Raw genomic sequence first — 17,979 nt, 5'->3', positions numbered from 1 at the left:
TGGTATGTCAATGTAATTTTTATGTTGTGAGTATTAGAAAAAGGAAATAAGAAAACACAATAAAAAGTAAAACATAATTTATTCTGTAATTATTTACATCATAAATAGCACACATTTCTTCGTTCTTCTCTATAATCTCCTCTGTATTCTAGCCTTTTATTGTACAGAAATATCAACACCACAATCAAACTACTACATTCATTTCACCTCAAGCCAGTACCAGGCGAACCCATAATATGTTATGACTGAAAGAACCGTAGCAAACAGTCCTAAAAATATAGACAACACATACACATACATACATACACATGCGCACGGACACATAGACACAGAAAAATACGCAGTCACAGACACACACATGCATATATAAATATATATTCATTTATTTATTCCATTAATCAGAGTTTACAATCCCATTGAAAATTATATTTAAAATGAGCGTTTAAAATTAAATATCGGCAAATATTGCTCTAAAATACAACCTGTGAAAGTCAATAGTTCTAAAGACGATGGATGAGCAAAGCTCCAAGTTAGAAAGCAACGACGTTTGATTATATACAACAAATGACTGGTTACAATAAGTCGCTGGAACAGTGAATTGACAATGTTTACGGATAAAAAGAACTTATATTACGGCAAAATTCACTAAAACTGAAGAGAAAAAAAAAACGGTAGACATATATCATAGCTCAAGAAAATATAACATACAGAAGTTTTACCTTGAACAATTGATGCATAACATTCGTTCATACAAGAATTAGGGTAGTGTAGTGGTTAGCGTGCTGGGTTTAAAATCCTTGGGTTGCATTTTCGAATCCAACCCAGACAAAACCCAGCCCGGCCGTCTTTGTATATCTTTAGGAAAGAACTACACTTCCATTGCCTCTGCACTTACATGTTTTCTTTTTTAATCAATATATTATACCTCGAATGTAAATTTTGTTTTGAAAACAATTCATCTCTAAATTTTAAATTAACAGTGTCTCACCCTCTTACTATCAAATATAATCATCAAAAGAAACCGCTCTTTCTATCAAGAAGATTCCTTTTTATTTCTATATATGGGTGGAACCAGGGGAAGGGGAGCAAAGTCTGTATCCCCTCCCTCTTCTAAAACTTAGAGAGAAACAACCGTAACGTTTTATAAAGTAAGTTTTCTTTTCATACAGATGGATAAAATTATGTCCAGGAAAGGCTTAAAATATATAAGCTTCTGGGGCTTCGCCACCACGGGCCCCCATTGGGGGTTACATTTCAGATACTCCTTTCTTATTTGTTGATGCTCCTTCTAAAGTACACTAAACTATATTTCTGGAACTGACTTTGTCCATATGCAGTCACTTCAGAAAGTATTGCAAACTCAACCCGGAAGAAAAAAAATGGACTAACTAGAGTAGCATTAATGGAAATTTACATTTAATTTATAAATAGATTTAGTGATTTGTTTATAGCCAAAGGCATGTTGCATTTAACTTTTTGTTTTATCTAGGGCAATGTGCATTTTTTCCAGTACTCATTATGTTTTCAATGAAGAGTATTTCACTAAGCGTTTTGAATTGTGTTCTGACTGGAATATCTTGTAATATGCAGATACTGTGTAACGTTATCAGAGTACAATTTTATTGAATGGAAACAGGAAAATTACCTCATTAATTTCCAACGTGTAAAATAAATTATCGAATTTCGGTGGTTCATCACACACGTCCAAAATGTAAACATTAACGGATCTATGTATCTATAAATAAAAAAAACACTTTCAGAAATTCAGTTATAGAAGCTAAAATTCAACAAATCATATACATGTATATTAGATGAAACTGTTAATGAAATAATAGTATGTTTTGAGACGTACGAAGTAGATGAGATAGGACTGTCATGGAATAAACCACTTGTAAAAATAACATTCATCAGTTACATTTTGAAAGGACAATAAAGACGTATATACAAATTACGGCTCTTGAAATCGCATAAAGCTTTCTAATCCATCTTTCCTGATAGATAAATATATCGATCGATCGATCAATAGATAGATAGATAGATAGATAGATCAATTCCATTGCCTTCATAGTGTCAACATTGCTGAAAAGTTCTTACACTGTTGCCTGTGGTGTCGGTAAGGGAAAACCTCAGTAATATCCCACTAGGTTGCTAAAATCAAAGAATAAGATATGTTCCTAAAATAAATAAATTACATAAATATACATATTGGCTGGTAATACTTCATGGGTAAGCCGTTTGTTACCGGACTTGTGCTGTCTTTTGCAACATTTATTTCGTGATGTTTCCATTCAAATAAATAAAAAAACTACATTCTTTCGCGTGAGTCAATACTTGTATAACAGTTATCACCGATTGTGAATTTATATGATTTGAAAATAAGCCTTCAAAAATCAGTTATAATAAGTGTTTTCTGTACCATTTTACCTCATGTGATCAACACTTACTAATTCTCTATCGAGTTCTTTCTTTAAAGTTATATCTGCAGTAGCTGGACTCAATATCCTTGTCTGATTGATGTGGACATATTCATTTGTATCTGCACTGTCTGTGTTGAAGATCATTTTGTTGAAGTGGTCCACATCGGTTGCTCTTAAAACGAACAATGTTGTTCCTGATAATGCAACGAGTAAATTTCGGTTAAAGTATGTCAAATCCTAAACATGACTATACAAAAATCTAATACTTGTATGCATACATACATATGTACATGCAGGGAGACAGACACAGAGTTTTAAATTGACGGTGCCACTCCCATATATTTTTCAAGCTGGTGTGGGTGTCTTCCAATCGGCATATAAAAACAATCCGTTGTACTACATACGAACATACCGACTGCATGCATGCATGCATCCATCCATCATACATACATACATACATACATACATACATGTTAAGTGCATTCAGTCATCGTAAACATTACTCCGTGTAATTACCTGCCCTAGACAAAAATGTCACTGTTCAATATTAACGTTCATCGAATGTAATCGCTTTATGTCTGAATGCTTAGCATATTTAACAACAAATTTGTCTTAAATTTAAAAAAATATCTGAACAAACCACAATCAGAATCAGAATCATTTTATTGACCCGATTATATCACGCTTCTTCTAAAACCAAAATCAATGTTTACTGATTGAGATCTCATAACTGATGATCCAAATATACGAAGGCCGTGGTTTTACGAATCTATGGTTATAAACTAAGTAACATAAAGAAGTAAAACCAAAAGGTTTTGTAACTTAAAGTCCAGAAAGAATGAAAAGTTCCATATCAATTTTAAGACCAGAAATGTACTTGTCCTCCATGAATCGTGACGTTGTCAAAATGGCATTGATCAGAACTCATTTCAGTCATTCACAATTGTTCCATAATAATATCAAAATCCAATGAACACTTCATATTTCCACGGAATAATCCAAACAGTTGTTTGATCTCTCAGAAAATATCTAGATACAACATAAAACACGTCTGCATACATTATGTTACAACAAGAACACAAGAAATAAGAAAAAGAAATACTGCCCAGTCTTAAAAACTTATACACAGGCGAAAACGCTAAAACAAGCATATTGTTACAACCACCTACCTGACAAATCGAAAATTTCCAGCCTTTTAGAAGAACTCACATGATTTAAACCATGCAGTGGGAATTAACTTAATGCATACCTATTGGCGTATTTGCCATTAATTGCAGGGCGATACAAGTAAATAAATTAGCTTCTAGCTAAGTATGTCACTCTTGATAAATAAAGAATGTTATTATCATTATTTTGTTATGTAAGAAAATGTTCCTAGAGATTTAAGTAAAGTTTCTGATATCTGCTTTTTTTCCCCATAAACTTCCATATTGTGCACTTATACCATATAATAACTGATTGTCCACATTAACCGTACGTACATAAGTTGCAGATTGCGTGGATTATACACATACATAATTAACATTACATACTCATCTCTTCATGCTATCTACAGGTTTACTCAATATTGATCTTTACAAAATAGCACTTGCAAAATTACTGCCTTTCTGTTTAACATTTTACCAGAAAACAAATCAAAGCATGTCAAATGTATTATTCTGTGACAAATGGAATTTGCAGATTGGAAATGTAAGATGGTTCAGAATTAGTGAGATTGATCACAATGATGTGCTATACCACTGGTATGCATATACAGATACACGTAATATTACCAATAGCTCAGTTGTCGACAATCAGGCTAACGTTATTTAACGCAATAAATAATGCGATGGTTTTGTGTGCTCTGATGTATGTTTACCAAAAGACAGTAATGGACTTTCATGACTGAAGAAAATTTTCAGATGTGTTATGTGACATAAATTATCTTAAGCTGAGAGAACACTTTGCAAGAAGACCAGGTCTGCATGAAAAGCCCACGATAAAAGCATTACTGTAAAACTTGATATCTTGAGCCCGCGGTCAAACGGCAGAGCGAGCATTTCGCAGAATGAATCGATTTTGCCTTATAATGTCACCGACAGGATGAAGAATAGTGGTTAAGGGATGTAGGAGATATAAGCAAATAATCAACAGCTTAACACAAACCGTAACTCTAAATATTATCATTGTGTAGTTGACTTCAGGATTAAAACAGCAAATAAGTGTGCAACGGAATTAATTGCCTTAGCTTCATAATGATTCGTCCAAAATGTAAAGAAAATCGATCAATGATTTTAGGAATTATAAACAATATTTTTAACCAAAGCTTGAACGCATTTGTTTATGTAACTTTGACAACTGTGTGAAACGGCATGCGTAACCTCACATAATGGATTGTCTTGACTTCATGCTGATGAATCCTAAGTATGAAGAGAATAATCCATCCAATAGTTTAGGAAATATAAATAAATGAATAAACTGTACCCATATTTATAACGTAAATTTTATATGGTTTCGACATTTACCTAAAGGCCACAGGGTGAGTGAGCGTGTCGTAAAATGAATTGCCCTAGTGTAATAATTATTTATTCCAAATATACAAGAAAACAACGTGTAATAATTATTCGTGCCAAATATACAAGAAGAAAAACGTTAATAGATGGAAAAATATTGCTCATAACATGCCAGTTCCAGATGAATACAGAATCTTGGAGATATTTCTGATCAAGTTACTCGACTATCTAATGACTGTTACTGAACCGGTGTTTTAAACATATTTAAATTCTTGATAGATATCGTTTAAATGTATAAACAGTGATCTTTGCATTAGTTCAGCCCCGCACCAATGCCCATTCTGTGTATAAAGCGTATAAAGCAATGCATAATAAGGTTAATTTGTACAAACGTATTGCGACCTTATTAAGATATTTCTTGTGTTAAATTTTTAAAAAAAAAGTGTGCAACGGAATTAATTGCCTTAGCTTCATAATGATTCGTCCAAAATGTAAAGAAAATCGATCAATGATTTTAGGAATTATAAACAATATTTTTAACCAAAGCTTGAACGCATTTGTTTATGTAACTTTGACAACTGTGTGAAACGGCATGCGTAACCTCACATAATGGATTGTCTTGACTTCATGCTGATGAATCCTAAGTATGAAGAGAATAATCCATCCAATAGTTTAGGAAATATAAATAAATGAATAAACTGTACCCATATTTATAACGTAAATTTTATATGGTTTCGACATTTACCTAAAGGCCACAGGGTGAGTGAGCGTGTCGTAAAATGAATTGCCCTAGTGTAATAATTATTTATTCCAAATATACAAGAAAACAACGTGTAATAATTATTCGTGCCAAATATACAAGAAGAAAAACGTTAATAGATGGAAAAATATTGCTCATAACATGCCAGTTCCAGATGAATACAGAATCTTGGAGATATTTCTGATCAAGTTACTTGACTATCTAATGACTGTTACTGAACCGGTGTTTTAAACATATTTAAATTCTTGATAGATATCGTTTAAATGTATAAACAGTGATCTTTGCATTAGTTCAGCCCCGCACCAATGCCCATTCTGTGTATAAAGCGTATAAAGCAATGCATAATAAGGTTAATTTGTACAAACGTATTGCGACCTTATTAAGATATTTCTTGTGTTAAATTTTTAAAAAAAAAGTGTGCAACGGAATTAATTGCCTTAGCTTCATAATGATTCGTCCAAAATGTAAAGAAAATCGATCAATGATTTTAGGAATTATAAACAATATTTTTAACCAAAGCTTGAACGCATTTGTTTATGTAACTTTGACAACTGTGTGAAACGGCATGCGTAACCTCACATAATGGATTGTCTTGACTTCATGCTGATGAATCCTAAGTATGAAGAGAATAATCCATCCAATAGTTTAGGAAATATAAATAAATGAATAAACTGTACCCATATTTATAACGTAAATTTTATATGGTTTCGACATTTACCTAAAGGCCACAGGGTGAGTGAGCGTGTCGTAAAATGAATTGCCCTAGTGTAATAATTATTTATTCCAAATATACAAGAAAACAACGTGTAATAATTATTCGTGCCAAATATACAAGAAGAAAAACGTTAATAGATGGAAAAATATTGCTCATAACATGCCAGTTCCAGATGAATACAGAATCTTGGAGATATTTCTGATCAAGTTACTTGACTATCTAATGACTGTTACTGAACCGGTGTTTTAAACATATTTAAATTCTTGATAGATATCGTTTAAATGTATAAACAGTGATCTTTGCATTAGTTCAGCCCCGCACCAATGCCCATTCTGTGTATAAAGCGTATAAAGCAATGCATAATAAGGTTAATTTGTACAAACGTATTGCGACCTTATTAAGATATTTCTTGTGTTAAATTTAAAAAAAAAATGATATAAAATACAGAATAGATTTCAAATGCTAATTGAACTGAGTTACGTATAAGTGTCCACTGAAGATCTTGTGACATCTAAACTTGGCCTTGTTTTCAATAATCAGTGCCATAATCTTGATTATTACTGATTATGTACAAGGTGTTTTATAAGTGTCTCTTCAGTGATTTACAGCTACATTACTTGAATATCATTCCTTTTTGTTGAAAACATTATGTTTAAAACCTTTTATGGTAATAAGATGCTAGCATAAATAGCATAAAATGTTTTGTTAAAATCACTGTTCCCTATATTTAATGGACACATAAGGGCAACAGATGACGGGATAAAAATATATGTTAGAGAGAGAACTATTCGTAGATTAGGATTTGATTGTGTTATTGTTTCGTCATGTAAACTGGTATCAATAATGCTAATACAAAGAAGTTTAGGAATTCTATTTTTAATATTTATGAAAGCGTGGATATTTTAAAAATCGCGAGAGGTTGGTATCATTTAAACTCTCGTTCAACAACATTCATAGCGTAGTGAGGGGAAACAAACTGCAATATTCATTTGTTTGTATCTGTAGACGAACATAAATTGTTACTAATATTATGAACAATCAATTGTATTAACCCGACGCCAAAATTATCAGCTTCACCTTGAAGTGAAATCTTCGGATCTGTAATGCTTTTTCATCGTGAACACTAGACGTAAATGCATGCAAATAAAAATAAGTCTAGGGTAGGCAAACCTTGCCAGAAAGGTATTAAATGTATCTTCTCAGATGCCTATCGTTCTTTTGGTTCTCAATATTGCATATTTACATACAAATAAGCAGTAGGATATACTTTCTCTTTATGCATATCATCATATCCCCTTCCCCTAGTAAGAGCAATAAAGGGTGAATCATTCGAGATTGAAGTAGCGCTGTAGCTTTTGTGAAGTTTGATTGAATCTATTATCATACTCTCTTTTAGGAAAAGTCCTCCTTCAGTGTTCTGTTGGAGCATTAGACAGATGCGTTCGGCTTTTCTGCTATAAAGGGACGGTTCCAACTGGAGAAAGCAACACTATAAATATGCATGATAAATAATGTGCCGAAATATAATCTGAGTAGATTATAAAATAACAATGTACAAATAACAAAAATATTGTGAAAATTCAAAAGACCAATACAATGCATATAAAGCAGTGTAACATCAGATAATCTACGTATAATGGTGCAAGAATAAATACGTTTCATATTACTAGTTGCTAATATACCTATTGGTGTGCTCTCCAAGAACTCGACAATGCCGGTTGAAGATCAAACGACGGTATTGCCACACAGCTAGTAAAAAGCAAATCTGTAAAACACGAAACTGCGAAAACATTTATTTGCATCAACATCGTGATAAAATACCTAGTGTTATGCAAATTGCATCTATGTGATAATTAAATGACAATAATGCATCAGTTCTTTCTAGAAGGAGTTTTTAAAAGAAATTGTATATCGTAAACCTTACCCTATCTGCTGTAGCAGTAGCCGATGCACGAGGAGAAGGAGGCTGAGAGAACAAAAACAATTATGAAGAAACGAAATATAATAAAAACGGAAACGGAGGTTAAGCATCCTCCAAAAATGTCCGGACTTTGATAAGCCGGACATCTCCAAAATTGCCTTCCAGATTAGAGAAACCTATATATAGATATATAGTCATCATCATCATCATCGTTTGTCCTGGCGATCAAATATTTCGAGAAACTTTGTAGTAAAATAATGTTGTCCAACTAGTCTGACTAAATAACTTGTCTGTTGTACGAATTATTACTTGAACTCGGTCATCTCAGAATGTATCTGTCTATAAAATATTGAGGTTTTGCATTGCCATTTCTGGGCATAATGAGACCATGTAGCCTGAACTAACCTCTAACAGTTTGTCATTTATTAGCGCAACAAAATGCAATTATGTTTTATGAGAAGATTTTATGATATAAAAAGGGAGAGAAATTACATCAGGGTTGTCTATGAATCAAAACTCGATAAATACTAGTACTGTTATTATTTCAGGCAATTCAATGCACTTATCATTAGAGACATTTATATTCATTACAATGCGAATATCGTTTATATAAATTATTTTAAATGAGGTATGGACATCATGCGTTTTACACATAAAGAAAGATAACGCAGTTCACCGTTACTTTTGCGTATCGGTAGTATCGACAACAACTCATGAACCTTACAAACCTGTGATTCCAATGACAATCACGTGTGCCAAAATTACATTTCTTCCATCTTTAACGCCCATTTGTTCTTCTGTAAAACGTGCTTGAAAATATAAAGTAAGATAGCAAATTGGCAAACCGTTTGATAGCATACCCACCGCTGTTTAATTAACATTTTCCCTTTTTCATCAGATTGGCATTACACGATTAATAGTTATGCTCGCATAAAAAGAATAAAATCATTATCAAGTATAAAGAAGAAATAGTACTTTAATTACTCGAAATGAAAGTAGATAACACTGTTACTTCCCCTTAGCTACGATTTCCCACCTATAGAGGACGCCAACCGGAAATGCCGTAAACTTATCCCCACAAGGCGATATTCATGCTTCTTGTCGAAAATGAATCACTAAACCATGGGTAGGGAACATTTAGACGAAATTATTGAAAACTAATGAACTGTTCCGCCTTAGATCGATATGCATCCAGGACGCACTAGATTGTGTCGCATTCAAAACTGTTTCGTTGTTTAATTTTTTTTTCTTCAAAATTCCCTTTAGTACAGGTATAAAGGAATCAGTACTGGCTTCCGTATGTCGGCCGACTTTGAAAAAAAAAATATATACGCTTAAAACAATCCAAAGGTACCAAAGTTGGCTTCATTATGTCGACCGACTTCATAAAAAATGGACACTTTTAAACAAATCCAAAGTGAGTTTCCGGAATTGGCTTGCAATCAGTTTATTGCTCGCTGCCAGTTGTGTTTATTTATCACCCGGGCTTCTATTTGTTTGCCATATGTAATCATAATTGATGCAAACGGGCATTGATGTTCATAGGGTAAATAGTATACACAGTAATAACTTGCTTTAATGATACTTTTGTAACCCATGCTAGCGAAAGATTACCATTTGCACTCAGAGTGAATGTATTTTCAAATAATGATTTTTATTTGCGATATACAATCGTATAGTTAACCTGGATACAATACAATCTTGGTCATTTTGCACCTTATACTGTATTATGTGTGAATCGCAGGTGCCTTCAAGCATACAGTTGATATTCCAGTCTCATTTGTGATTTTGTTATCCGACATAAGCGATAAACACTACAGTAAGGATAGATACACAAGCCGGCATCTGTTATATATACGGAGGCCATGGGTATGTTTTTAATCTTTTTCTATAATAAATTTCGCGTGATGAAAAAAGAAGGAATAAATGATAACAATGCAAGGTTAGTTTCCTTTATTTTATTTTTAAATACCAGTTTTGTTTACTTATTTTATTGTATCGTGCCGGGGGGGGGGGCACAAATTCAAAACAAACCTAATATATGTATATGTATATATGTGTGTGTGTGTGTGTGTGTGTGTGTGTGTGACTGATTCTACAGAATTAAACACCTATCAGTGATTAACGTCCCAGAGTAATAGCTCATATTTCTTTTTGTAAATCCTTTTGAGTTCATTTTGGTTATAATAATGCTAAATAAAGAATTTGATCAAATCTACACTCTGCACGTTCAAAAACTATTCTGATTATTTTAAACATTACTCCTTTTACATCTGCAGTGAGTATTTTACATATGCAGTAAGATTACTGTACTGTAATCCTTGATTTTACATATTTTACTTACGCCCTTTCTATTCATCTTCTCATATGCGCTATAGAGCTTTCAACGGGATTTAGGTGATTTTAGCCTTTCCAATCCTTCACCTTATTCAATCCCACAGTTTTCATCCACATTCTTTGTGATAAACAGGATTTTTTGGAAAAAGAAAGAACCCTTTTGTCCCATCATCATTCTTTTGGTTACATAGATATGCAACACAGTGCACTATATTTGCTGTGCTAAAGCAATATCGTAAGGTATATCACATAGACATTTAAGTGGGGAAATTAAACACTTGAATGACTAGGTTGAATAGGACGGATAAATGTAGGTCATATCCGTTGCTGGCACGCGGAAACTACCAGATGTTTACGGAGATTGGTGAATAATTTGTTCATGTAAAAAAGCGGATTTTCAACTCTAATTAAACATTTTTATGGTGTGCATTATGATTATAATAATATTACACTTTTGTACAATATACGTAGCCAGTGACCTTTAATGGAGACTGGTGCCTCGATTCCCACTCAGATTAAATGCATTATTAGCATAGCGAAGTTTTTTTTATAATATCCATTAAAAGAAAAATAATTGTGGGAGTAACGCACTACGAGATGCAGTATCTGACTTCTGAACTTCTTAAATATCAGACGGACGCAATTTATCCAGATCTAATTAATTTCTAGGCTGATTAATAAAAACTATTCCTGAATTGACGATTTATGAATACACTAAAAACATGGGTTAACAATGTCATTACAATTAAGGAGCACATAAATCGAAAAGAAATATTAGGAGGTAACATGACAAACGTTTTCATTTTGAGTTTGGAAAGAATATTCATATCAATGAAAACGTGAAGAAGGATACAAAGATTGATCTCTCTTAACTGAAACTGAATGTTTATCATAAAGAAGTTATCCATTTTCAAATATGTTAAGTACGGAAAACACATCGACGAGCACAAAAAATAATGGCCTCATTTAAGTGCCCCTCTATCAAAACAAACTTTTAGCAGTTTCAAAAGGTTTCACATAACATCCCGAACATGTATGCAATTCTCATGTGTGATATTTAAGTGGCGAAACGTCCATTTTACAGATATGTAAGGGTGTATATTTAGTAATTTATTGATTTTCTATCATCTTCATATCGCTCGAGGACTTCCCGACCACGCTTTATCTTGGTAAGCACTTTCGTCATTGACAACACATTCTTATTGGGGAATGTTCCAAATTACTTGAGAATATCCCACGCTACTCTGATTTAGATAAGTAGACATACATAGATATACGACTTTCGGGTTCAACTGAAATCATACTCTTTCTCAGAGAGAGAGAGAGAGAGAGAGAGAGAGAGATGGATGCATGTATTAGCATATAACGACACCTAACGACATCTAGAAATGTTGAAAATGAAGACCTGCACAAAAACCCTAAAAAGATAAACCCTTCCTAATACATGTAAGCATGAAGTACAAAAAAGATGCAATATAAAATATCAATATGTTAAAATTTTGTAAAAGGTATATCAATAAAAGATGATTATGTCACATGTTCAATCCTATATACAAACGGAATTATTCTCTGAGAAAATAACATAACCTTTAAAAGTAAGTTTTCAATAAAGCTGACATAAGACCGAACTTCGTCATTGAGTTAGTTTTAAAATGGGACGCCTGTTTATTAACAAACTAATGACACCTTCGAACTTGAATTTAAGCTGAAACTGCGACAAGAGTCCATGATGTGCCCCAAAACGTAAATATCTATTGCAAAAAGTCGAGAAAATAAAATGTTTTGATATTTTACATTAAACTTCAAATTTTCGGATACTTTCAGTCGAAAATTTAAATCTGTTGATATCTATAGTTTTGAAACAAGCAAGGATTTGCGTGTCGAGTGACAATTGGAAGATTAACATAGTCTTCGAATCAGTAGCAAATATGGAAAACGGGACCATCTTTATTTGAGGTAGAGGAAAGTGGACTTTCCATACGCAAAAGGCACTAAAACCTCTTTATGAATATAATCTGCCGGTTTGCTAATATGCACCAAATGGGAGAATGATCGTGATAGTGCATGAAGACGCTACTCAGAATAACAACGCTATTACATTAGTATATGAATGCAAATCGTATTGTTTTGTGTTATTGTTGAAAGCCTGAAAGGCCCTAAAGTTTAGAGATATCTTAGAACAATATTTCCAAATGATAAAGAGAACAAAGTTGTTAGATGAAGTTTATGTGTCATTTATTGAACTATAAAGAAGTTTTTGTTCATCAGGTTATGAATCACTCTCATGTTGTTTGACAATAATAAAGTACTTGCATTACTGTTACAACAGATGACTAGACATTGATTAATTTCGACACGAGGACATGTGAAAATGAAAACTCTTAAATTGTTTATGTCGATAGAAATATATAAAAATTACCCCAAAGGATTTATAATGAATCACTCTGTTCCGAATACATATAGTCTACTGTACGCTACCTGTATATTATTGCCATGCTAGTGGACGTTTCAGAAAATGGCACAATAGCTGTAACAAATTTTAATACTTAAAAGTATCTCTAGTCAATTTAGATGTCGTTATTTAATTTATTTGCTCTATGTATAGCCTAATATTTGTACCTTTATCCTTTGATAAACATTACTTAATATTGCAAGGGATATTTCTTTATTTTACCTGCCTTATTTTGTATTATTTAGTACTTTTTATATACTCTTTTCGAGTATAATTTGTAATGTTCTATTGTTTTCTACATTAAAATAATCTTCGTATTATAAATAAGGGTAAAATAAATTGTACTGGCTAGCGGAACAAAGTGAAATATTGTTCTGGATATTATTTTTCAATCAGTATATGTGTAATTATGCAAGACGCGTTGAGTTTGTTGTTAAGAAGATATATATTTTCAGGGAACATATTAATGATATGAAAGCAACTCCATTATAAATCTGCTAAAGGTATTTAGTTTAGAACAACTGAACACAGACAAAGCCATATGAACGGAATATAAAATGAATATGTCCAAACAAAACCACTAAAAGCTTCGTTCATATCCCTGCTTACTATACCATCGACTAACAAAACTCGAACATTTTATTGGATGTAGACCACGTATTTGTTTCTTATGTTAATACGACATGCTGCTTGGTCCTATTTTCCGCATATAACTATACCATTTTTTCCCCTGGTGGTACCTGTGATAAATACTGTAACAGTGTGTGTGTGCAAACTTAATTAATTGATAACAACTGAAATTATTAGGAGATGGAATCACGCAAGTTTAAATTGTTGGTATATGTAATGTGCAGTTCACACTTAGCTAAAGGTTCAAAAGAGTGCTGGTTAAGATTTTTCTTTGCAACATCATAATAACAACAATATCTTGACCAATGTACCCACAGCAACATCCTCGTGACTTCAGACCAAAATGTGCATCCTCGGATAAAACCATCTATTAGAAGTTCAAAGAATATAATCGCAGTCTTTCCTGCAATACACCAATCGCCTCTACAACCAATGAAAGCATATGGCAGATTTGGCAAGAAACTCTAAAATGATAAATTACCGCACTGTTGCTTCCACAGTATGTTTTACTAGCTGTGACGAACGGATATGATCATAGGATGCAAGATCAAAGCATCTAACTAAAAACACCTACATAGAGAATCTTGATTTAAGTCTCTGTTTCGGTTCATACTTAGGGATCTGTTGATACGGTCGCAAAAGTTAATAAAAAAAACCCACTTGTCCACCCAATTTAAAGAATTTGCGGGCTAAATATACAATACATGCCTTGAGTAGGTCCAGTATCACGTACACAAATAGGCGCTAACAGCCCATCTTTACAGTGTTTTGGCATAACTCCTCTTTTAGATTTTTCTCGGGGATATATCCGACCGAAGAAAAGAGTATACTCGAATTTCGTCGAGACTAATCAACGAAGTAAGGGATAACTTCTGGGCACCGGATATGGCACACAGTACAAAGTGGATCCATAGTATAGATATTGTTTAATAACTAAACCCCTACCTAAATGATTTGGAGTTCGACGTATCTTGAAGAATTTCTTTGAGAAAATCGGGAGCTCTTCATAAGGGTGATAAAACAGTGCACCATGAGATTATCTATTCAATCCTATATGGACCCTACAGTTCACAACTAAAATGATTTTGGCATGGATCGTTCTTTGATATGTTTGTATGTAGGGATATATGACTCCCAAAAGAAGTATTGACGAATTTCTTGGAGTGCAATCAGAGACATAGGTGGGTCCTTGTGGATTCCATTAGGATAAAAGCGTCACGGATTTTGTATCGATTATTGCCACACTGTGCGATGTGTGAACCACTGTTTAGACAATTTTGATCTCAATCTCCGTTTGACCGTGTCTAGTGAGGTATCTGTTTCAACAGAAGGAAAATTTAGGAAATAAAGTCGTCGATCTGATTAAGAGAATTAGGTTGCTAAATATATGGGGAACGGGCCGCGGGTATAACACATGCTGTATGATGATGTAGTCGTATGTATACATATAACCCCAAATACGCCCTCTTTAAAGAATTTGTCAAGGACCTTTTCTAAGATTTTATCTCCAGCAATGTTTCAAAAGGAGTTTAAATTTGTCTATTGGAATCAGTAAATACGGATTTTAAATGATCAGTTCCGTATTTCCGAGTATTTCTTGCTTCTTATTCGCGATTCAATAAGAAATAGACATTCAATTACTTACTGCCTGCTGAAAATGCCACGAGTTTTTTGTTTCTTGCTACTGTAATAGTAATCATCGTTATATCTTATTTCGCTTTAATCTTCGCCCTCCTTATATAAAATTCCCATTAAAATCATGAATAACGATCGGGTTACTTATTCCTGATTTAGAAAATGCAACCGGTTGCTGCATCTTGATACCGATTGTGTAGCTGGAATATAGTAGTAGGATTCCTGATTATCAGTAACAACAAATCTACTACTACAGCTATTGTTACTAGTATTCATGGTATGAGTTTAAGGCTCGCATAATCGCAAAAGGATACTTAATTGTGGCAAATGCTAATTGAGATTTTATGCACTTCAAACGTGTACAAACGATTCAGTGGCTGAACAGCAAATAATTAGTAAAACTCTTGATATTACATAAATTCAGCAAAATACACATGCATAGTTCTGGAACATAATACCAATCTTCCTTAGACATAGCACGATAAACAATACGCCAAATCTGTATTTTTTAGCCTTATAATGTGACTATACATCTACCTTCTGAAAAGAAACATTTGACTAGGGCTAAACCATTATGTTTCAAGGGGATATGGGGTATATCATAGACACAACTATTTTGTTAAGAAAACAATATCTGAAATGTTCAACATTTAAGTAGTTTGTTACTGTGTCTCCACTGATGTCCTGTTTTGCAAGTATTGTTTTTTAAGACGCAATTGCACATATCTTTCTCACATTACCCTTACTATCCTGAAAACCATATGATTCATCTAATATAGTATTTTGTATGGTGAGCACGATTTTTATGAACATTTCAGATGAAACTTAAAAGGATACTCGCTTCCAACATAAATGAGATGAAATTGATATAGACAAGTTCATTATCTTCTTATTATATTGATACAACATTTCAAAATATTGCATTATCTCTGAACATGACCAGATTAAAAATTATATCAATGAAAATAGAAGTGTGTACATAATAATATCTGCTTTGGACCATACATAATCTGAAATTCCACAGAATCATGATATTCGATATTGTCTAAGATCCAGTTTTCCTGCCTTCGATGATTAATTCCCAAACGGATACGCTGTGAAAATCTAATGATTTTAATTGTGAAAGTTGAACTGTACGCAGTTCGTTATTATTTTAATTATAAATTATTCACTATAATAAGTGTGAGAGGTAGTTTCTACTAAGTTGTTCATAAACACGTTTTAAGCAAATCGCTTCTTATTCTTCATAAATCCAGAAATTATTTCAAAATTCAGAAATAGCTTTTACTCGATTCTCCTGATATAAATATTAAGGAACCAACCATTAAACTTCAATTATTTGTGTGGGGTATGGTGACCTTAGATATGTTAAATAACCGAATACTTTGATTTGCAGGTAAATAAATAAAAAAAAAATGATAGTCATGTAAAAAATACGGCCTTTATATTTGACAAAAGAGTGTTATCTTTTACATTAAGAAAAAAGGTGTTGATGTAAATATGAGACAAAATTTGTTTGAAAAGCAAATCACATTCCGCACCCCACTTCTCTGATGAAATGGACTGTGCTTACCACTGCATAAGAAATGTAAGGTGAGTCTACAAAACAGTAGACACATAATTTACTGAACAAATGTGCTTTCTCTTTCGATTACCTTCAGATACGTTCTTCGAGCATAACAACGTAAGGAAAATAGATAACAAGTGGAGGGAATGTTGAGCATCCTACCTATATCTAGCGGAACCTGTAAAGGAAGAAAATTGGATTTCCTACATGAAGGTTAACAAACTCTCCTAACATGCGAGCAGAACAAAGAGAGGCGACGTGGCTAATCTTGCAAGAAGGATGAATGAAGTTTTCTTACCACATAAAGGTTCAGGGCGAATCCAGCGAAAGCTGCACACGTTACCCGTACGGAAGTTGTGCTTATGTCAGCTGGGTCTCGTAGCCGCTTGTGCGACTGGGACTCTCTATCAGATCCAGAATGTGTCGCTAAGTCATGTATCTAAAACACGAGAACGCTCACTGTGCTACATGCCAGGCAAGGTTCGCAAAAATTACTCTTATCTCAAGAGCAGTGATTATCATGTTCTAGTAATGTTGACTCCGGTATCGATTTTTTTCCTGTATAGTCTCTACATTTGTTTCTCAGTACTGTACTTTCCACTGTGTCGAAATCATAATTCAAATCACTTTATTTCTATAATATATGCCGCCGGCCCAGGATACAACATTATATTTATGATATACGCAATTGGAACGCCGCATTTTCTTTAATAGGGGTGAAATATGAATTTTGATTCCCTTGTGCACTTATTTCTACACTTATTTCCAAATAGTAACATTTGCACATGATTTTATTCGGAAAGAGATAAAAGATCTTTTCTTCCAGCAAATGAGCTGTCAAAGTGCGATACATTCTGCAGCATCACTACATCACTTCTAGCCATAAGCGAGACAAATTTTTCAACGCTTGGTTGTATATAATATACGTTTTGTAAATATTGCCTTCTAATAATATCATATTCTGTGCAAACGCATAAAAACGAAATTCATCCTGCGTTATATAAATATGTCTTCTCCTGCATAGTTCACAAAATCTGAATTCTCAATCAATCG

General features: G+C 33.3%; 1 protein-coding gene across 1 annotated transcript in view; it reads right to left on the bottom strand.

The window, feature by feature from the left end:
• Positions 1-17,344, bottom strand: part of LOC149802315 (cadherin-23-like) — a 97,538-nt gene extending 80,194 nt beyond the window's left edge. Inside the window, exons 1-6 of the mRNA XM_089951499.1 lie at positions 17,225-17,344; positions 9,034-9,114; positions 8,067-8,149; positions 2,445-2,611; positions 2,095-2,148; positions 1,646-1,735 (exon numbers count right to left, since the gene is read on the bottom strand). Of these exons, the coding sequence (XP_089807625.1) occupies positions 1,646-1,735; positions 2,095-2,148; positions 2,445-2,561 (261 nt within the window). The 5' untranslated portion in view covers positions 2,562-2,611; positions 8,067-8,149; positions 9,034-9,114; positions 17,225-17,344. The remainder of the gene's footprint in view (positions 1-1,645; positions 1,736-2,094; positions 2,149-2,444; positions 2,612-8,066; positions 8,150-9,033; positions 9,115-17,224) is intronic.
• Between the last annotated feature and the right edge of the window lie 635 nt (positions 17,345-17,979).

This window comes from Sinohyriopsis cumingii, chromosome 3 (assembly GCF_028554795.1).
Source record: "Sinohyriopsis cumingii isolate HCF-2022 chromosome 3, ASM2855479v2, whole genome shotgun sequence".
NCBI classification, from domain to species: Eukaryota; Metazoa; Mollusca; class Bivalvia; order Unionida; family Unionidae; genus Sinohyriopsis; species Sinohyriopsis cumingii.
The sequence above is the reverse complement of the archived record's forward strand: the minus strand, read 5'-3'. Positions and strand labels throughout refer to the sequence as shown.